This window comes from Camelina sativa, chromosome 14, assembly GCF_000633955.1.
Source record: "Camelina sativa cultivar DH55 chromosome 14, Cs, whole genome shotgun sequence".
Taxonomy (NCBI): Eukaryota; Viridiplantae; Streptophyta; class Magnoliopsida; order Brassicales; family Brassicaceae; genus Camelina; species Camelina sativa.
In genome coordinates this window covers 14733088-14756205 of record NC_025698.1, presented here as the reverse complement: position 1 = coordinate 14756205, position 23118 = coordinate 14733088, and the positions used below count along the sequence as shown (strand labels likewise).

The following is a 23118-nucleotide window of genomic DNA, read 5'->3' as shown; positions in this document are numbered from 1 at the left end:
ATATTTCAAAGGTTGTTGTTCAATTCAAGATTCTATTTATAATATCAAAGGCTGTTGTTCAACTAATTTATTGTGTAAGCTTAATCTTTCAAGGCTGTTGTTCGATAATTCTGTAACTATTCTTTGAAGATTAAGTTGAACTTTTTTTTTTCGCTGACTAAATTTAATATTATAGCAATTTTTTTTTTTAATAAAATTGTTGTTTTGGTGTATAGCGTGCTAGTTAAGCTAGTACAATAATTCATTAGAAACACGTGTAAATATGCTGGCAAAAATAAAGACGGATTACTGATAAACTCAGACCATATCAAATTGTAGAAAGCATATACTAATTCAAACCAAAACCGTTATAAAACAAGACAAAATTAGGTAGGCCAAACATTAACAACCGGCCAAAACAACCAAATTCTATTTTATATTTTCGTCGTGCAGTTTCATTTTTGGTCGTTTTCACGTTCGGCCAACCAACCAACACAAAGGAGACTCAAACGGAACAAACAAACAAACCAACCAACCAAAACCCCAAATACAAAAAAACCCAAACCAATAAAAAAACTTCTTTCTTTGGTCACGGATGGATCAAGCCTTGGCTAAACCACCACCGGTGGTCACCACCGTCGTCCCAGATCCGCCGCCACCACCACCACCAACGCAGCCGTATGTTCTACGATACATGGCGGATCTTCTTGGCCGGATTGGTATAAAGGACACAGACAAAGATGGTAACGTCAGCCCACAGAGTCCGAGGAGTCCTAGGAGCCCAAGAAACAACATTCTCATGGGAAAGTACGAGCTAGGGAAGCTTCTTGGTCACGGAAGCTTCGCTAAGGTTTATTTAGCTCAAAACATAAAGTCCGGAGACAAAGTCGCCATTAAAGTCATCGACAAGGAGAAGATCATGAAGAGCGGTTTGGTTGCTCACATTAAACGGGAAATCTCGATCCTCCGCCGTGTTCGTCACCCTTACATCGTTCACCTATTCGAGGTCATGGCGACGAAGACAAAGATTTACTTCGTTATGGAGTACGTTCGAGGCGGTGAGTTATTCAACGCGGTGGCTAAAGGTAGGTTGCCGGAAGAAACGGCTCGTAGATATTTCCAGCAGCTGATCTCCTCTGTTTCGTTCTGCCACGGGCGCGGTGTTTACCACCGTGACCTCAAACCGGAGAATCTTCTTTTAGACGACAAAGGGAATCTTAAAGTCTCTGACTTTGGTCTCAGCGCGGTGGCAGAGCAGCTTCGACAGGACGGGCTCTGCCACACGTTTTGTGGGACTCCAGCCTATATTGCACCCGAGGTTTTGACTCGTAAAGGGTACGACGCAGCGAAAGCTGATGTTTGGTCTTGTGGAGTGATCTTGTTCGTGTTAATGGCTGGTCACGTTCCGTTCTACGACAAGAACATAATGGTTATGTACAAGAAGATTTACAAAGGCGAGTTCCGGTGTCCTCGTTGGTTTTCGTCGGATCTTGTTCGGTTATTGACTCGGCTTCTTGATACGAATCCGGATACTCGGATTACTATACCGGAGATCATGAAGAACAGATGGTTCAAGAAAGGTTTCAAACATGTCAAATTCTATATCGAAGATGATAAATTGTGTAGGGAAGATGAAGATGAGGAGGAAGAGGCATCATCATCTGGACGGTCTTCGACTGTTTCAGAGAGCGATGCGGAGTTCGCTATGAAAAGGATGGGGGTAGGGTCAATGCCAAGACCAGCGAGCTTAAACGCGTTTGACATTATATCATTCTCTTCAGGGTTTGATCTGTCTGGTTTGTTTGAGGAAGAAGAAGGAGGAGAAGGGACGAGGTTTATATCAGGTGCTCCTGTTTCAAAGATCATATCGAAGTTGGAAGAGATTGCGAAAGTCGTGAGCTTCACGGTGAGGAAGAAAGAATGGAGTTTGAGACTAGAAGGTTGTAGAGAAGGAGCAAAAGGGCCTTTGACGATTGGAGCTGAGATATTTGAGCTGACTCCATCTCTAGTGGTGGTGGAGGTGAAGAAGAAAGGAGGAGACAGAGAAGAGTATGAAGAGTTTTGCAACAAGGAACTCAGACCGGAGTTGGAGAAACTAATCCACCAAGAAATTGTAGTAGACGAAACATTGAATTTGCCCTCCGATATTGAATAGTAACAACGAGGAAGGCTGAGAACTGGGAGATTACTACTAATTATTTATTCGTTATTTTTGTTCTATGTTTATGTTGATGATGGTGTAAACTGGGAGATTACAATGATCTTCAAGATTGACGTTGATTTTGTGATCTCCGTAATCTCTTCGTGAGTGTGTGTGTATATATAAGTGCTAATGTAATGTGAGTGATAGGAAGATGAGAGAAGCAATTTAGACGATTTTTGCTGGTCATAGAGCCAGTTTGTTGGTGGATTGCTCAAAAATATTGTATATATATGTAAAGCAAGAGATGAGCTTAATGAGAAGAGAATACTATCTCAGCCTTCCCTTTAGTTTAACTGTTATGTTCATCCTAAGCTTTACTAATTGCTTAGTTAGAGTTCTGTAGTACTCTTTGTGACATTTTTCATCAGATAATAATTAAAACACCTCAATGTAAAATAAAAAAAAAAACAAAGTAGTTAATAAAGTGAAAACTCAGTGTGTGAACATAAGGTTCATCTATTAGGTAAACTCACAAATATTGAAGCTGCACATGTAAATCACTCAAGAGATTTGTGGGTATAGATTTTATAAGGTTCATACAACAATCACACCGGTGAATGAATTGGTTATATGGATTATGGACTACTGCTAATCAAGCTGAAATGCATGTATTAACCTGGTGATCCGGGGGAGGTCAGATCTTGAGAAGCTTCAAGCGCAAGTTTTGGATTGATGAGATGTATGAGCAACCAGTTCCTGCAAAAGAATGAAGTAATTAGTATCTTCTTGCTTAAGCATATTCTATATGTGAAAATGAGAGATGCTTACTTCGGAATATCGGCTATGATCTCTGTGCATGTAGGAAGTCTTAACAATAGTTTCCCACTTAGTAACGTTTCTGTAGTTTTCTGTAAGATCCTGCTTTTGGGGGTTGAATGAATATCTACGTGAATGGATCTGAGAGGCGGCTACTGAAGGCAGATTATGACAAAGCCAAGATTCAGAAGGCTTTTTGGGGGATGGTGGTGCAAGAAGTGACCAATCTGAACCACTATTGATTTTTTCCAACTCATCACCCTTCACCATTTCACCACTTCTAATACTTATATTCTCAAAAGCTTCAAGGTCATGATTAGCCTCTGGTTTCTTTCCCATGTCTGCTTCCTCTGGAGAGGTCATGGCATTTGAGTTATACTGATCCTCAGTCATGGGATCATTCTCGGTGTCTACATATACTGTCTTCTCCAAGAGTGAGCTTATCGAACCATTGCTTTTTTGGTAGAGTAACTCTTGAGACAAGCTTATGTTTCTAGTATGCTTACTCAACCTGTTAGCTCTCAGGTTCTCAGTTTCTTTACGAGTCTCAGGGAAACCAACAGGGTGAAAAGGAGAACTATTGCCTGTACTGCGAAAAGGTGACATACAGCGAGTGTGTCTGTAAGGAGATGAAGACCTACTTGCAGGAGAAAGCAAGTTTGATTCAGAGTTAAACTTCTTCCCAATGCTTGAATGAACCGGTGATTGAACTTTACCACTCAGCTTGTGTTTAGAAACTGAATCAAGAGCCAGCTGGAAAAATGTACAACAGCTTATAGTCAGTGAGTGTCTATATAATATCTATAAGGGGACTAATAAAAGTTCAAAGGACAGGAGTGGAACCTTTTTGACAGATTGGAATCGAGATTTAAGTTGAGAAACCTTGCTTGACTTCACTTGATCATGGCTTGGAGATGTCATAAGAGAGTTGTGTTTGGCTTTAAAACCAGGCACAGTATTCAGCATGGTTAGAGAGTCTTTAAAACACAATTGTGGCAACATCCCACAACCTCTCTTTGAAAGGTAGGCATACTCAGAACCTCCATCATCATCATCATCATCATTGTTCTCACTTGCTTCATCATCTATGTCTTGGTGGTGATAATAAGATGGGACTATAGACTCATCATACCTATTAGGAGTTTGCTGCTTCTCCCCAGGTACTAACTCTCGCATCTGTATCGTTGGTTCAGGCATAAAACTCGATGGTTTGCGATTAGAAGCATAGTGAGGCTGCTCCACAGTCATGGCTTTGGCAGCTGGTAAAAACCGGTTCAACATAAACTCCCAAGATTGAGTGTCCTCACAACTTTTTAGTGGTTTCTTGGTCTCAACAACACCATATCCACTCACACCACTAATGCTGTTGTTAAAAGAAAACGAGTCCTTTGGAGAGAGTGTATCACGAGCATCAGAAAACACATCATCTTCATCATCCTCTGATTCTTCAACTTGTTTACCTTTTGAACTCTGCAATCTTGTCATGTTTCCATCAATGGCTTTACCCGGTGGACGACATGGTTTATAGACTTGTTCTTCTTCTTGCGTCAAGTCACAGACTTGTGTTCTGAAATCGTTACCCTTTAATCTCCCAGGAGCTTGCTCCCAAGTGAAAGGAACAGAGGCAGGTTCAGTAACCTGATCCAAACCCATCATCTCTGGGACAAGAACTGGATGACATTCACTTGTCTTAGTAGAGTCATAATCAGTGAAGTTATTACTCTTGTTTCTACGTACAGAGACAGCTGATGTGTTCTGCATCCGTCTTGTTGAAAGAAGAGGTACGTTGTAGTTCAGTTTCCTCTCCGCCATTAGTAAGCAAAGAGCAGTGTTCAGTTTTCGTTCTTAGGATATGGCTCACAGACCAACGAAACTCATTGATATACCAAGTTCTCTAGAACAGATCTGACACACAAAAAAACAAACATAACAGTGTTCAGTAATCTTGAATTTTATCCATACAAAAACCACGTAATATGAAGTTGGTGGTAACAAACAATAAAGAATTTTGACTACTAGAAACTTCAAATTTTTAATATAATAATGCTAACGCAAACGCAACACCGCTAAATAAATTTGAAATCTAGCCAGGAATAATATCAAAAACAGACCCGTGACATCAATCATTGTAAGGATATGCACAATTGAGTACTAGACACAACTAGAAGATTGTGATGATCTCATAATCGATGTAATTAATTAGCAGAGTTTAGATCAATCAAATGGATAAATTAATGATTAGGAAAGTTATAGTCGATAATCAACTAACTAAACTTGTTTATGGATAAATCCATTCAACAAATCAAAATTTTCCAAAAGAAAAAAAAAAAAAAAGCCTTAAAAGCTGGAAAATTTGACAATAACGTTACTGGGAAGAAAAGCACAGATCGGAAGAAGCAAGAATGGAAGAAAGTAAACTACCTTGGAAGAGAACCGTAGGAGGAGTCTAGGAGACACTTGAGATAAAGGAGAGGAATAAATAGGCTTGAGAGTTAAAACTTGAAAGGAGACTGAGGAAGACTTGAGTAAACGTAACAGAGAGAGAAGGTAAGCTTTTCTTCCTTTTGGTGAGTATGTGCCGTGAAGATGACGGAGAGAGGAAGATGGAGACTGGAGAAGAAAAAGGGAAAAGGTGAAGTTTAGTCACGAGGTGATTGGTGCATTTGGACTCTTCTTCTTCCTGCCTTTACTTGTATTTACTTCACTTTCTCGTTCACTATTGGTCAAAGATCTTGTTTTGCCTCTATGCACATTAATAGAGGTGGCGGTATTTAACCAGATTTAACCGAAAGCGAACCAAATCAAACCAGATTCAGTCATTTCTTGTGACCGAGACCGACCTTATATAATCCTTAGTAATTATGAGGCCTTTTCACTTGTTACTTTTGCATTTTCGGGGAATTATTTAAGGTGTGTACCGACACATTAGAGAGAATGATGGAAGCAAAGAATTTTTGGCGTAACCAACAACAACTCAAATTATTTTCAATCATTTAGTTATATAATAGATCGGTTGAATTGAATCAGTTAAGAAATACATACATTAGAGTTTTTTTTTTTGTTTTTTCTGATAAAAGTGTGTACACTTGTCATCATAACTTCGGAGAGTTTTGGATATTGTTATACAAGTGATGACATATGCTATAGTATGCTTACATGATGCAAAGTTTGTATGATTTTTTTTTTTTCTGATATTTATAAAATATTTAATTCATATACACAATACCATAATAATCAAATCAGTGAAATTTTTCCATCACACAAACACAAAAGAGAGATTATGGTAATTTTGTTTGTGTGTGTTTGTGTGTTTAGTAAAGGGATAAAACGATTGGCTAACTAACACTCTTAGTCAGCAGGCCGCTTTCGAACACCGTTGCGGCGTTGCCCCCTCATTAACGTATTATTGCATGCTAAGTGCCAAATGCCACTCTTTTTTTTTGCCAACTGCTGATTTTTTTTTTTTAAAGTTCTATTACTAATTCTTAGAAAACAAAGAAAATTAGTTAGATTACACTAGACAAGATAAAATTAAGTAGATGAAATTTCGCTTAGGTATTTGGTAAAATTGATTGAGATTTGAGACGGTAGAGGACATGGAGAGTGATTTTGTTTATTTAGAAAAATGGATTTTTGGATAATTGGATTGTATATGATAATAATTGACAAAAAATGAAATTAAGAGTGATTTGCAATTCATTTGTTTATATAGTCTTCTCTCCCTCTATCACAATCCAATCACTCAAAAATTTGTTACCCTTGACTAATTCTTCAGACATAATAATTAAACAAAGTAAAAGTCGAAAGTTATTATCATCATGCAATGGAATCCCATCCCATACTTCAATTAACATATGGAAATTTAGGAGATTAAAAACTTTTTGAAACTTATTTTTGTTTTTTGAATTAACAACTTTTAATTGGTTAATCCTATTGAACTATAATATATTTAGTTTGTAGGTGCTAAGAATTTGAAGTTTAAACCAAAGTTTTCAGTTAGCAAACAATAATAACAAATTATATAGCCACAACCGTGATCAATACAATAAAAGTTGGATGCGTTGCTCTTATTGTCTAACACATCAGCTTTAATATTCAACCTGGTGTTGACACCTCAGAAAAAATCAACAATCTATCAAATTAAAACAATAATACAAGTCAGCTTTTTTTTCCTTATGTGGATAAAGCATATTCGTTGGTCGTTGGTTGATATACGCGTCCCTTACTTCTACTATTCGATTCTCTGCGACTATTTCATTTGTGTGAAATTGAGATTAAGGAGTTTTAAAATTTGTTTTGCACTTTTTGTATCGTGAATCTCATGTATGGAATTGGCGGAAACCCCTAATTTTGATTGTGGGGAAACCTTTGTTCTTTTTGGGTTATTAGGACTTCACTACAAGAAAACACGCTCTTTGCGATGGAAATCTGCGACGGACAAATGCCCTCGCAAATTTGCGATGAATTTGCGGGTCATTTGCTACGAAGACGAGGACCCTCGCAAATCTATCGCAGTCTTGCGACGAATTAGCGAGTAATATAATCCATAGCAAATTTGCGAGGGATGTGCGATTAATTTGCGAGAAAAAAGTTGTCCCTCGCAAAAGGTCCCTCGACAATCCCTCGCAATTTTGCGAGGGATGTGCGATTAATTTGCGAGAAAAAAGCTGTCCCTCGCAAATCTATCGCAGTCTTGCGACGAATTAGCGAGTAATATAATCCATAGCAAATTTGCGAGGAAGAAGCGAGGGATTTGTGAGGTCATTATGGGTTTAGGGTTTAAGGTTTAGGGTTTAGGGTTTGAGCTTAAGGTTTGAGCTTAGGTTGAATTCTGAAGTAAAGTTCCCAGTAAACATCAAGAGACAAATTTTTTTCGAGATGAATCAACATGTGTAAAGAAAACACATAAGATATATATATGTAAATCAAGATGTGATTTACTTCCATTATGAACATATAAGACCAAGTGTTAAAGTGTTTTGATCAACAATTGCAATGTAGAGTCCATAGTCCAGTAATCACCAACTATATGAACAATGAACTTTCCAAAACATAGGAAAAACATGAAATTAATAGAGATTGTATCATTAAGAAAATAAAGTTGATACAGAAGAATATATACACTTGTGAGGGATGTGCGGTTGATAAGCGAAGATTCCCCACAAGAGCCTCGCAGATCACTCGCAATTTGCAAGGGATGTGCGATTCACCCTAGCTAATCCCTCGCTAAGTCCTCACGGTTCCCTCGCAATTTGATATTTTACATGCAAATTAAAGAAGATCATTACTAACCAATATTGCATCAAGAGACAAGACAAGAAACTTTGGAGGTTAATTTCCAAAGCATAGGAAAAGCTGAACTTAGCAAACTAATAACATGAACTTAGCAAACTAATAGTATGAACCTACTTTAATTTTATCTACACATAACAAACTATTTGTATATACACCTAATAGTTTCCATTAATTGTCTACTCATAGCAAACTATTGTCATATTTTGTAGGAAAATATGAACTTAGCAAACTAATAATATTGGATCAATAATTGCCAAAGCATAGGAAAACTTTCTTTAGCTTTTGATTGAGTACATTTTAATGAGGATGATCTTGGTATATAAAATGAATTTGATTATAAAAGTGCGAGGGAGTTGCGACGGATTTCTTACTTGGCCTTGCAGATCCCTCGCAAAGTTGGTGTATTTTAATTGGTCAGTTTGTCGGTTGTTGCGACTTGGTTGCGAGGGATGTAAGAGGTTCCCACGCTAATCCCTCGCAAAGTTGGTGTATTTTAATTGGTCAGTTTGTCGGTTGTTGCGACTTTTTTGCGAGGGATGTGCGTGGTTTCCACGCTAATCCCTCGCAAATTTGGTGAATTTTAATTGGTCAGTTTGTCGGTTCATAGTTATTCCGTCGCAATATTTACTAGGGATTTACGAGGGCACAAAATATTTATATTTACTAGGGTCTTCTCCGGCAAACCCTTTGTCTTCTCCGTCGAACCTTCGTCTTCTCCGTCAAGGTATTAACCCTAATATCTCTTCGTCTTTTTTTCTATCCTCCTCGTCAAACCCTAATCTCTTCAATTAACCCTAATTTCTTCAATTAACCCTAACCTCTTCAATTAACCCTAATTTCTTCAATTAACCCTAATTTCATCTGTTAACCCTAATTTCATCTATTAACCCTAATTTCATCTATTAACCCTAATTTCATCTAATTTCTCTTAGATCTGATTAAATTGATTTTGATTTTCTTATAGATGTTAATGGAAACGATTACACAAGGTTCCTGGCTGATCAAGGTGTACCTGCTCCCACCGGTTCTAACCGTATACGGACTCCCACTGGTTCTAATTCTCGCCGTTCAACCTCACAACCACTACCTCAGACACCGTCTTATCATACTCCTTCTCCTTCATCCTCTAATGTGAATCTTGGCTCTGGGGATCATCAGGAGGTGACTCCACCTGCTCGTTCGTCGTCTACAGGAGCTTCTACACGTCTCAACAATCTTACACTGGAAGAGTTGCTCAATAGTCCTGGGCGTGGAGGTTTAACGAAGCTTGACCCACGTCGACCTCCAGGAACTGTCTGGTAAGCAATGCTTTAAAGTTTTTAATTTCATGTTGAAATCTGATATCTGCATGTTGAATGATAGTTACACTTAATGATAGTTGCATGTTGAATCCGAATCAGTCTTCATGTTGAATCCGAATCATTCACTCCTTTTATTTTGTATTTTGTTTGGAGGTTTGACCAAGATTCCTCTGTTGCCGCTACTGTACGAAGCATCTTTGAAAGAGATTTCAAAGAGCCTCATGCCAATTGGACACAAACGCCGACTAAAGTGGTAGATCGTTGGTATGAATCTTTTGCGGTAAGTCAAATATATTTTGCTACTTTACAATATGTTTTGTATGTCAAGTTTAAGCATATACTAATTTACTTTTTTGTTTTTTGGAAGCAAATATATAATTGGGACTGTTCCATAAACGATAGAGTTAGGAAGGAGTTTAAAGACAAGCTTAAGGACAGGATGTGTGATCAAGTCTCCAGGTGGAAGTTAAAGTGGAAACTGAAAGGTGATGAGGCAAAGCCATGGTGGATTGATCCTCAAGTATGGGGTGGTCTTGTTAAATATTGGCTTGATCCCAAATCAGAAGTCAAGAGTACCAACAGTCGTAATGCTCGATATCATGATCGTGATGGCACCGGCATATATAAGCATCGCTCAGGCCAAACCTCTTTTAAAGCTCGAGCTCGAAAACATGAAAGTGTTTAGGCCTTCTTCTTTTTGAACTAGCATTGACCTTATGGACAATCAATACACTAATCATCTGTCTGTTTTTCTGTTTCAGTGTGAGCTAACTGGTGAGTTAACTCCTGATTTTGTACGCATCCTAGAAGAGACTCATCGAAAGCCTGATGGGTCTTTTACGGATGGAAAGTCTGAGTCTCTGTTCAACGAGGTGTCGTCCAAGATTCAAGAGTTAGAATCTGAGCATTACACAGGGGATAATGGAGAGAGCACTGCTTCTGGTGGGGTGCCCATTCATGTCAAAAACAAAATTTACACATTAGTAAGTTGTCTGTTTTATATACTTTTGAATGTCTTTGTTTTTGTTTGAGTGTTGTCTTTGTCTTTCTTTGAAGTTTCATTGTTGTGTTGTTGTTTTGTTGGTAGGTTGCTCCAAAGAAGAAAAACAGGATTTATGGCGTTGGTTCTTTGCAGTTTGAAGCATCCTCTACCAGTAGCGGTCCACTGCCTATGTCTCCGGCTAATGATCCGGTAATATTGGCTCAGAAGCTAGCTGCCGCTGAGGACTGTATTCAAACTCCGGCGACTCAAATCCAACAAAGTTCAGAGAGGATGCATAGCTATGATGCATACTTCGAGTATCTTGCTGAAAAGGATCCGGAATTTGCTTCTAAGTTTGGAAACACGACAAGGACCAACCCAGAAGCCGGAGGAGAGGGCAACACTACCAACATCGATGAAACAGGAAACCCCGGTGCAGAGGGCAACACTACCAACTCTCTCTCTCAAACTTTTTAAAACCTTGTGTTTTGTAATGTAAATATTTTTTTAAGACAATTTAAATTTCATTTCAGTTTAAATTTTTTTGTTAAGACAATTTAAATTCTATTTCAGTTTGGATTTTATAGGAATTTTAATTCTATTCCCAATTGCCAATTCAAATTAAATTTTCAATTCAGTTTCAATTCAATTTCAATTCTAATCCAAATTCAAATTTAATTTTAATACAATTTAATCCAGCTTGCAACATATTTGCGATGGATTCAGTTTCTCGAAAATTGCTTCAGATTTGTGAGTCAAGAGGTTTCTCGCAAACTGCTAGTGATGTGCTAGGAATGTGATCCTCGCAAATTGAGAGGCGTTTGCGAGAAAAAATTTTCCTCGCAAAATTTGCGAGGCATTTGCGATGTTTGATATTTGCGAGACGCGATTTGCGAGAGATTGTAGTATCTCGCAAATCCCTTGCGATTCACGATTTGCGAGGGATGTGCGATGGAAGAATCCATCACAAATTGATTGTTTTCTTGTAGTGGTTGAATGGTCTCAAAGTAGTCTCAAGTATTAGATGTGGCTTCAATGTTGCTTATTAGGGATCACAATTGACGAAGTAAGGGGTAGTGGATAAGTAATCTGAGATGGAATTAGATTCAGGTTCAAATATTGTGAGAGAAATTATTGACAAAGTAATCTGTCAATCACCATCGAATTGGTCTCTAAGCTAGAATACGTTCACGAGGAAACGTGTTTTCTACACGCGCACGGCGTTTGGCGGTGGGGAGTTGCGGCGGGAGAATGAGGTCGTGATTGAGACATCTCTCTCGGGTCCTAACAATCCAGAGATGTGGATCACGGTGGACGGTGTGCCGGCAATTACACATCTCAAAATGCAGCTTTTATGGTAACTCGTATTAATCAATAACCATTGAGTAAATGGAGTTATAAAGTCTAAGTTTTAAAATTATTATAAAGTATAATTTATAATATCTATTTTTAAGTTTAAATATTTATAATAGTTTGAAACTTTTTGGAAGTTTAAATTCTTTGAAATAATTTTAAGAGATATTATTGGAAAAAATCATTTTTAAAGTGTTGGCAGTTTTAATTTTTGAATAAAATGATATAAAAATCTTAAATTTGAATCTTGACAAAATCTTCTAAATATCTACATTATTAATTGTGAATCATTATATGGAAATTTAAAATCTTTTTACTGTGTTTGGTTATATGGATAGTAGAGAAAATTAATTGTGAAGTTGTTTGGATATGGTTATAGGCATACTTTGTAAATATAATAATTATGAGTATTTTTTTATCAAAATGAACTTCAAAAATACTATAGTAGATGTTTTCTTAAAGAGTGACATATATTTATTAAAAAAGAAGTTAGTGAGTTATATTTGAGATAAAATTAATATTATTAAGCTATTATGTCTTTACACAAGTAAACATTTAATAATATGACTTACAGTATATACAAATTATGAAATTAAATTAATAGTTGAACAAAACAAGAAATTAAATAAATAATTAGGATAAGTATTTTATCGAATATTTAGGTTTACCTTAACATATCACTATGAGAACTGATTTAATGATTCTGTACTTTTTTGTAAGATTGTTTTGGCTTGGACTTCCATCCCATGATCGCAATGAAGGCATGAAAAAGAGAAGAGTTTGATTGCTAATCCTCTTGCTTTTTAAAATGTAAAGCATGTGTGATGGAACATGACTTTAAACTATATAGATTAGTTTCTTAAGTATATGTTTTTTGGTATGAATTGAAATTCAAACTACAATTTAAGAAAATTTTCCCGCGGCGTAGCGTGGGTGTTAACCTAGTATCACATAAGGATCCAAATATGTTGAGCAAGTTTGAGTGACCATCACAACAAAGTTGATAACTTTTATTTGGTCAAGTCTTATTGAAACTTGAATATATTGTTATAGTTCTATTGGTGCTTAGAATTTGAACCAGACTGATTACTTTAGCAAGTAAAATAACAAATCATAGCCACACAACCAGTGATGTCACATAAAGATCCAGATATTTTTGATCGTGTGGTTTGCATTTGTTCTGTCATCCCAATAGATTTCTAACTTGTCGTGTATAAAGCCGTATCCATTGTTTGGAAATGTATCACTAACATTTTCCATGGACTTGGCCCTTTTGATCAAGGTTTCGAATATGTTACCGAACGAAGCCATCTTTTTTTTTTACTTCCTACGATACTCAAATTAAAATAAATGTTCACAGGTACAGAGAACAAAATCCAAGATAACATTTTAAGAAGTGAACCAAAAATTAACGAAATAAAAAACAAATAAAAGTGTCTTCTTAATTAAGCAGAGAGATGGGAAAACGAAGATTATAAGATCGTTGAACCAAAAAAAGCTTTAAAAAAAACAATTTAGTTCTGCTCTTGAGCTTCTGCAGCCTCCTTCTCTGCTTCAGCCATTAGTTCATCAAAGTTCTCAGACTTTCCAAGTGTGATCTCGATCTACAAAGTCATATAAAGCCACAGATTTAGCTAACAATATAGCCAATCTCAATTCCACAGAACAAACAAAAAAAAACCCACAGAATGAAGCTTTAAATCCCACACAGCCTAAGTAATTTCTCGAATAATTTGTGAAGTTGAAATGATATTACCTTAGCTTTCTGCACAGGACGACCCCTTGAATCATCCTTGATATCCACAGTGGAGGTCATGATCTCTGTAAGAAGAAGCAATTTCCAAATTAGCAAAACTTAGTCACTGAATCTTTCAAACCTCTTATGTTAACATTAAGCTCATTCAAGATTTTAAGAAGATCTTACTCTTTTCAACAGCAAAGCCATTGTTCTTCAATATCTCAGCAACCGTAACCACAGTAGCAATGGCTGCACAATGCACACAAATCAATGTTTTATGAGTGAAACCAAACACAAACCTCTTCCAATAAAGAAAGCTGAGAACAAGATAAAAGATTCTATCTCATCTCTCAATGACAATATAAGGAAATAGCTTTTCAGGAAAAGCTTTGAATTGAATGAACTCAACACTACTCAGTTTACATATATCTCAATTAATTAGAGAGATTAGCTTAAAAACCATACATTAAATACAGTAAGCTCATAAAGAGAACATTACCCATTCCTAGTGCAGACAATTCAACATCAGTGTACTGCTGCATGTACCTCTGTTCAAATACAAAAACACCAAAACAAAGTCAATACCATACACATGTTTTAGTCAATCTCCAGAAGCAAAACAAATTTCATAAACCCTAACAACACAGAGCACCAGCAAAATAAACCCATTCAAACAGAGACAACATTAACAAACACAGCTCGAATCTACAGATTTCAACCTAAATACGAATCAATCAACAGTCGATTTCAAAAGTTTTATCGGTTTACCTTGGCGAGATTGACGTAGAAGAACAAAGGTTTCTTAGTGTTGGAAACCTGAATCCGATTCTTCTTCTGGGTATCAACGGCCAAGTTCATGTTGTTCACTCCTTCCGTGATCTCTTCCATTGATAACTTACTCGAAAATCAAAAATTCCTCTTCACGAAATTAGATTTCTCTCTCTCTCTCGCTGTGTCTCAGAAACGATGAAATTGAAAGAGAAAGAGACGACGATGAAGCTTCTCTCTGTAAGAAGAACCAAACCCCCAAAAAACCCTAACTCGATATCCCAAAACCGACACCGTTTCGACACAGCCTAAACAAATGGGCTAGGATCCGGCCCAAAAGGCCCTATTCAGAGTGTGAGTGAACATTAATATTTTATTCAGAGTGTGAGTGAACATTAATTCTGCGATGAGCCGTATCGGCGTTATCCGATCAGATCGTTGAATTGAATCATCGAGAGGAGAGACTCAAACTCGCCGGAGAAGAAGAAGAAGCTATGCCGATGTTCAAAGCTCCGTTCAACGGCTACTCTGTGAAATTCAGTCCATTCTACGAGTCACGCCTCGCCGTCGCTACAGCTCAGAACTTCGGGATCCTCGGAAACGGACGTATCCATGTGCTCGAGCTCGCTCCTGGAGCTCCCGGAGTAACCGAATCCGTCGCTTACGATACAGCAGACGCCGTATACGACGTGTGCTGGTCGGAATCTCATGACTCTGTACTCGTCGCCGCGATTGGTGACGGCTCAGTGAAGATTTACGACACGGCTCTTCCTCCTCCGTCTAATCCGATCCGATCATTCCAAGAGCACGCGCGTGAGGTTCACTCCGTGGATTACAATCCGACGCGGCGTGACTCGTTTCTCACTTCGTCGTGGGACGATACGGTGAAGCTTTGGGCTATGGATCGTCCCGCGAGTATTAGAACATTCAAGGAACATGCGTACTGCGTTTACCAAGCGACTTGGAACCCTAAACATGGTGATGTGTTTGCTTCTGCTTCAGGAGATTGTACTTTAAGGATTTGGGATGTTAGAGAGCCTGGTTCAACTATGATCATCCCTGCTCATGATTTTGAGTTGTTGTCCTGTGATTGGAACAAGTATGATGATTGTATTTTAGCTACGTCTTCAGTGGATAAGACGATTAAGGTTTGGGATGTTAGGAGTTATAGAGTTCCTTTGGCTGTGCTTAGTGGCCATGGATATGCCGTGAAGAAGGTGAAATTCTCGCCCCACAGGAGGAATCTGATAGCGTCTTGCTCATATGATATGACTGTTTGTCTTTGGGATTACATGGTGGAAGATGCTTTGGTTGGTAGGTATGATCATCATACAGAGTTTGCTGTTGGGATCGATATGAGTGTTCTTGTTGAAGGTTTGATGGCGAGCACAGGTTGGGATGAGCTTGTTTATGTTTGGCAGCAAGGGATGGATCCTAGAGCTAGTTGATGATCATAAGTAAGTCTGTGATTGCAAAAAAAAAAAAAAATTCCTCTTTATTTGTTGTGGAATTGGTTTGGTTTTGTTCAACGGATGTAGTCGGAATAAAGTTGGGATCTTGCTTAAAAATGCAATGTATTGGAACTTCGCATATGAACAAGCTTCTCTGTAGTGTATACATTAGCTTGTTGTTACAGTATGAGCTGATCTAATCACTTCTTTTGCTTACGATATGGTGATATTGATCAGAGCAATGTAATTGTTAGCATGTTGTTACAAAACCAATGTGTTATTGCAAGTGAAGAAATGTGTAGTTACTATACAAATCTTGAGTCTCTTCTACTTAAGTTCAACAAGCATAGCACATGGTTTATAGATATTGTGAAACTTCTAAGTCATTGCTGCTTTATTACCGTGTGTTGTTGTCTTTACAATGTGTGAGTAAGACAATTGGGGTTATTACTGTCTGTAACTGTCTTCCTTACATGGTGATGACGTATGCTTTGGGTTTTGAATATGTAACTTTGCATCTGCATTAGGATTCAACTTGTATCTACTATCTCTTAAGGCAACAAGTTTAACATGTTTCTTTGAGCTCCTGTGTAATTTGAACTGATTTTGAGTGTCTCCTGAGAGTCATGAACATCTTAGCTGACTAGAAGATAACATTTTGTATATAATGCATTATGCATACCATTGGTCCGTTTGGGTTCAATCCTCATCATCAACGTTACTTGTTTCTATATGTATTTTCGTTTAGGATTTGGTTCAAGAGTAGAGATTATCTCGTTAATTAATCAAAACCTTCTCAATGGGGTGAATTGAATGAAAGAATTTTATCGAGTCCGATTCTATCAAGAACAGCTGATTTTATCTAGCTAGATCAAATGCCGAGAATGTCGCTTCACTATGGAAGGTGAAGAAAAAAAAGGTACAATGGATGCAAGAATCAGTTGAGAGGGGTTGCACACTTGCACATGGTTCAACATTGATTGGATTTTATCTAATGATACATGTGTAGAATGAAGAGTTCTGACCTTTGTATTATATATTGTCTTTAAGGTCATCAGACTTTTGTATCAAAAGTATTTTTCTTTCTGAATAACGCGACCGTATTACAAGATGGCGAACAAGTTTTAAGTAAGTAACATATGTCCTTATCCATCAAGTTATCTAAATTTTTGTAAGATCCATCTGTAAACATTCTATCAGCTCAAAAGGAAGTGAAAAGAAGTGTTCACCAAACACCAAAATGTAAAAGAAAGAAAGAAGAGAGTGAGAGAGAGGGGTCCATGAAGTCAATCACTTTCAAAAGGAAAGCAAACCCACATGATCTTGTTCCGGATGCGGATATATTGAAAACACACTTCTCTTATTATTATCCTCTTTTCTTTCTACTTTATTAATTATATAGATCATATACAATTATACACAATATGCATAGTGTAGTACGTGTCTATATTCTCTCATTTTAAGTTTTCTGAAAATAATCCATTATTTTGTTAAGGTTTGTAGTCTTGTAAATTAATGAGAGAAGAAAGACGATCCGACGACAAGTAACTATATTGATTTTTTTTTTTTTGTGATATATTTTAGAAAAGTAATGAATACGAGAAAAGACTAAAGACAGTAGGATCTGAAATCCCAACAAGATGCGTGTATATCATGATTCAGTGAAAAGGATCCAAACTAAATGTCATCCAAAGCTCGATCTTTTCTTATTGGATTGACTTTTGATGACACTTAACGACAACAAAACGAATAACAAAAAGTTAACACCGAAAAAGACAATAGGAAAAACACACACAAAATTGCTAGGATGATAAGTTGGTTCTAATAGTTGTTATGTGGGTTTGGAACCGTACTAGTTAATTAGTTTTTTCTTTCTAGTTTATGAAAATGTTGATTGAATATATTGGTTCTCGATTGATTATTACAAAAATTACAATATAATATTTGTAACAAGGTTTTTTCATTAATAAGTTTCTTTTAAATTACTAAAAAATTTTGTATATTATCAAAAATATTTTCAGTCTTGCTAATGTTTTTAATCTAGGCTTAACTTGGTGAATTGTGGGAAAATGATGTGTAATGTGTGGTGATGATATAATAGAAGACCCAATGATGCTACAACATGTGTCTACCCATAAGCACCCAGCCTAGCTAGATGAACAACATTGTGCATTATACATTAATTAAAAACTGAAATTAATTATAAGATAATGAAAGAAATAAAGAAGAAGAGAAGAAGAAGAAAAATAATTGAAAGCTTTATAGCGAAGAAGAGGGGTCCCCTCAAATGCTAATAGACGATGGATCCAAAAGGTAAAGTACATTTACATTACACATCGTTGGGTGCAATTATTCATTCCATCTATCTCAACCCCTCTTTTGTTCCCTCTCCCCTACCAAATTTTTATTTATTTTATAAAAGTTAGATTTATATTTGTATGCATTTATATATATGTTATTTGGCTTTTTTTTTTCCCCTTACTCCATTTGTTTGTTTATATTAAGGTATTATTCAAACGATTCTTACATTTTCGTATGGTTTGTGTTCAAGGAATGTTTTTTTCCAAGGAATATATACCAAGCTTTTACATTTTATTTTTGGTGTAGTTTTAGACTTTAAAGACATATATGTCGTAAGGCTCCTCTCACAATCAAAAGGACAACCCCACTTAGTTATCTCATAATGATTATTTTATACGGATCACAATTTGAAGTTCCCTATACTGTTAGTGGTGCAATGTATGTATTCATATAAAAAATGAACAAGGCAGATATTATGAAATTTTTTAAAATCTTCCACATATAAGCTTTAGGTAAACTGATAGCTCAATGAATATTTCAAAATCGAGCAATACCAAAATCAAATAAAAATCCAACATATATTCCCAAAACTCAGCCGCTGAAAAAGAGCAGGAAAAGAGCAACTAACAGAAACCATAATACTATTTATAATACGCACTCACACAAAATATACATTATACTATAGTAAAAGTTTACAAGACGACATCAAAATCTAAATATAAAAACGCACCAAAAGACTATAAATAAATAATAAACACACATGGTCTAAATTTCTCAAAAAAAAAAAAGATATTACAATTTAAATTTAGTGTTCTTCTTGAAGCTTCTCTCTTCAAGATCACTACCTTACGTCTCTCTCTCTCAGTTTCATCTCAATCTTCTCATATAACTTTTATAAACAAGAACCAAAATCTTTAAGTTATTTATTCTTCTTCACTAAAAAAAAACACACAACATAGATAATGAAGGAGACAATAAGGTGTTGCATCGCTTGCATTCTACCGTGCGGAGCTCTTGACGTGATCAGGATCGTTCACTCAAACGGACACGTTGAGGAGATCAGTGGGACGATCACGGCCAGCGAAGTCATGAAAGCTCACCCGAAGCACGTACTCAAGAAACCATCTCCTCCACCGTCCGACAACGACGAGCGTGACGTCATCTCAGCCACAAAGATCGTCGTCGTCCCTCCGGAAGCTGAGCTCCAACGTGGCAAGATTTATTTCCTCATGCCTGCAGCTAAATCTGATAAATGCGCCGGAGGAAAGATCCGCCGGGATAATAAAAGTAACGCAAACAACGCCGTCAAGAAGCGGTCGTCACAGCATCACCGCGGTAGTGAGAAATGTAATGACGAGAATAAAGATAAAAGTTCCGAGAAGGATTTGTTGATCTCTGATCGGTACTTGACGGAGATATTATCGGAGAAAGTGGCGACGCAAAAAGATCGGAGGAAGGGACGCGTCGGCGTGTGGAGACCGCACTTAGAAAGCATATCGGAGATCATAACTGAAGACTGAGAAAACGGCATCGTTTTTGAGGATTACTTGATAGTAAAAATACGTAGCATTTTTTTTTTCACCATCATTTTTATTTTAAAGATATCGTCAGTTCAGTTGTGCATTTCAATGAAAATATTGAAGAGAAAATAAGTTTTTTACTTGGGCATCAATTTCTTTAAGGGTCTTTTTCTTTAATTGTTTTAGTCTTTTAGATGTGTACTCTTATTGTTAAACGTACTACACCTTTCAATAGAAAGTAAATGAATTAGTGCTGTAGTGCATAATATAACTTTTGTACGCTGACGTATAGTTTTAAAATAACTCATGTATTTATTGAATTTTGAAATTATTCATTGTTTTTTGTATCTAACTATTTCCCTTGTACATTAGTAAGAATGTAAGATTATATCTATTCCTAGCCGATTTTAGTAATTTTTGGATCATATAAGCTAAAACTAGTTTCAGACCCGCACATACTTGCGGAGTTATTTTTGCATAATTTTTAAAAAAAATATAATTGTCAAACGATCAAACCCGTCTAATATATCTGATTGCAATGTTTAAATTTTGTTTGATCTGAAAAAATCTCATTCCTCGTAATTCATATGAGTAAATAGTATATCCGCATATGTTCTGCTTGAATTCATGTTCCCAAAATTCTCGTCCCGTATTTTGTCATATATGAATATACCCAAACAAAATTCTCATAACCTAATTACTATGGAACTAATTTGAACGATTTTCTAAAATATAATAAATCTGTTGTTTAATCTTTTTTTTTCTTCTTAATATGTAAATTGGGTCAGTTTGGCAACATGGATATTTGATATGATTTTTTTTAACCCTTAAGTGTATTCCCAAATTAATAGTATAGATTTCCTTCAATTATTGAATGAAACATTTTTAGTTATACTAATGACAATTTAATGTAAATAATATAGTAAGAGAAGAGAAAATAATAAAATGAGATATAAAGCGTGAGTATTTTATATATGAGATATCATAAGGTATTTTATTAAGGAGAATTCTATTAATTTGGATATTATTAGTTTTTTTAAGTAATATATGTATTCGTAAATCGATGGAGAAATAAAATTACAAAATTGTTTCCTGAGGGGGAAGACTATGATTGGTCATTAGATCTCTTATATAATTGGTCTTCGTTATAGTATTATATCACTGGATTTTATAATTTTTAATTGATCATTAGATACATATATATCTTAGCTATTGGTATAATATTATTACTTATTTTTCATTTTTATTGGACTGGATTTTTTAAATTTGAAGATTTCTGTAAAAACACTATAATTACATATTTATATATAATGTTTAACTACATAGTTATCCAAATTAAAGTATATATTCATGTTATTTTAATTGGTGATCTTATGTTTTTTTTGGCAAATATAGTTATTGTTTTTAGCAAAAGAATAAACATTGAGCCAGTTTCAAATGATTTTTGATTTTTTCACCATTAGAGCTTTATAAAATTATTAGAAATGTAACATTATTTATATTTCTAAAGATATGATTTTAAATATATATATTTTTACATCTCATATTTTTACATCTCATAATATAATTATATTATTTTATTACAATACATAGTGAAATTAATTTAGTTTTAAAAATATGTAGGAGATAATATTTATCAATTTTTGAATAATATTTACCAATTTTAGAATTTATAGGAGCAAAATATTGTGTATATTAATAAATTGAATAGCAGTGGCAGTTGACAAAAAAAAATACAGTGGCAGTTTTATGTAATTTTATGGAATACTAAGGGTGAACAATAAATTGGATATGAAACTCTTTGAGGACGACACATCAGCTTTTTCTCCATAATGTTTCTCTTTTAATATATAGGGGATACATGTAACTTGTGTTATGCTTATGGAAAATTAACGTATGAACAGAAAAAGCTAAAAAAAATAAAGTATATATGTATAAAAGATTTGAGATGATTGCAAATTTCCACTCTTATTTTTCACTAGAATATGTGAAATTTTAAGTTGCATTAAAAATATTAATTTTATTTTATTTGATTTTTTAACCGGATTTAGAGTTCACACACTCCATTTTACAATACAATTTTTTTGTATTTTACATGATAATAAATTAGATTTAATTTTATGCACTCAATCCCAATGAGTAACATTTATAATTTTCATATCAAGAAAATTGTGAATTATATCAAATTTATATCTTACTTAATATTTTTAAAAAAACTAAAAATTAATAAAACATAATTTTCGAAAAAAACTGAAAAAAACTAATTTTATCTCATTTTTTAAAAAGTAACAATATCTTAAATAGATTTGTTTCATATTTTGCAATCTCATACGTAATAGTTTTACAACTTGTCCAACTAATTTAAATAAAAATATACTAACATTATCATAAATTAATTAAAATTCAAACACGTTATCATGAAAAAAATATTTGTTTATGTAAAGGTGAATATATACAATCCTTTTTCTTTTAGAATTAATAATTGACAGTATAATTTATTTAATTATGTTATTATAGTAACTAATTGTATAATTTTCTTATAGAATTAGTAATTTAAAACTAGAATTAGTATTATTTTTTATATACATATATGAACTATCTTTTTTATATGAACTATCGTTTTATATTTATTAAATTGTTTAAATTTCTAATTTCATATAATTTACAAATATGTTAAAATAAAGTTTTTGTATAACATATGACACGTATCGCGATCACATTAGTTACTAACTTTGAAAACCAATGTTTATATAATAACATAATATTAAATAAGCTATCAAATCATTCAACGATTGGAAAACTTAAGAAAATTACATTAATTTTTTATTTCTATATTATGTTAATCACTAAATTTAACACATTAAACCTTTTTATACTTTAATCACTTTTCTGTATAAATTTCTTTTTACTATATGATTATAATAAATAATAATTGTAATTAAACTGCATATATTTTCCTTATTAATTGCACATATTTTCCTATTGAAATTAGTAATTTAATAGATAACTTTTCTATTAGAATCAGTGATATAATATATTACTTTTAGTTTTATATACTCTCAAAAATATTATTTTTTTACTATATGATTATAATAAATAATAATTGTAATTAAATTGCATATATTTTCCTTATTAATTGCACATATTTTCCTGTTAAAATTAGTAATTTATTAGATAACTTTCATATTAGAATTAATGATATAATATATTTAATTTTGGTTTTATATACTCTCAAATATATTAATTGTAATCCTTTTATCTTTATAATTTTTTAATTTTCTTATAATTATTAAATAAAATTTATTTTCACACATATCAAAATATTATCGATATAATTGACACGTCGCGATTATATGAATGAATTACTAACTTTGAAAACTAAAGTTTATATAATAAGATTTCCAACTAAAAGACGTTTTTGTTAATTAAATTTAAATATCTCACTTTCATTAAGGTCCCCCCCCCCCCCCC

At 34.7% G+C, this 23118-nt stretch overlaps 5 protein-coding genes across 5 annotated transcripts; 3 read left to right on the top strand and 2 right to left on the bottom strand.

Annotated features, from left to right (window-relative positions):
• On the top strand, window positions 408-2267 carry LOC104741514 (CBL-interacting serine/threonine-protein kinase 18). The gene has a single exon (XM_010462395.1). The coding sequence runs from the start codon at window positions 575-577 to the stop codon at window positions 2132-2134; it is 1560 nt and encodes a 519-aa protein (XP_010460697.1). The 5' UTR covers window positions 408-574; the 3' UTR covers window positions 2135-2267.
• LOC104741512 lies at window positions 2579-5663 on the bottom strand. Its single transcript, XM_010462394.2, has 4 exons — window positions 5360-5663; window positions 3782-4843; window positions 2951-3691; window positions 2579-2878 (listed from the first exon to the last, which is right to left on the bottom strand). The coding sequence occupies exons 2-4, from the start codon at window positions 4748-4750 to the stop codon at window positions 2834-2836; spliced, it is 1755 nt and encodes a 584-aa protein (XP_010460696.1). The 5' UTR covers window positions 4751-4843; window positions 5360-5663; the 3' UTR covers window positions 2579-2833.
• LOC104741511 (uncharacterized protein At2g34160) lies at window positions 13203-14609 on the bottom strand. The gene is made up of 5 exons (XM_010462393.2): window positions 14376-14609; window positions 14107-14155; window positions 13794-13856; window positions 13626-13690; window positions 13203-13473 (listed from the first exon to the last, which is right to left on the bottom strand). The coding sequence occupies exons 1-5, from the start codon at window positions 14493-14495 to the stop codon at window positions 13384-13386; spliced, it is 387 nt and encodes a 128-aa protein (XP_010460695.1). The 5' UTR covers window positions 14496-14609; the 3' UTR covers window positions 13203-13383.
• LOC104741510 (peroxisome biogenesis protein 7-like) lies at window positions 14761-16112 on the top strand. The gene has a single exon (XM_010462392.2). The coding sequence runs from the start codon at window positions 14870-14872 to the stop codon at window positions 15821-15823; it is 954 nt and encodes a 317-aa protein (XP_010460694.1). The 5' UTR covers window positions 14761-14869; the 3' UTR covers window positions 15824-16112.
• On the top strand, window positions 18842-19838 carry LOC104741509. The gene has a single exon (XM_010462391.2). It carries the CDS (start codon window positions 19090-19092, stop codon window positions 19645-19647), a length of 558 nt encoding a protein of 185 aa, XP_010460693.1. The 5' UTR covers window positions 18842-19089; the 3' UTR covers window positions 19648-19838.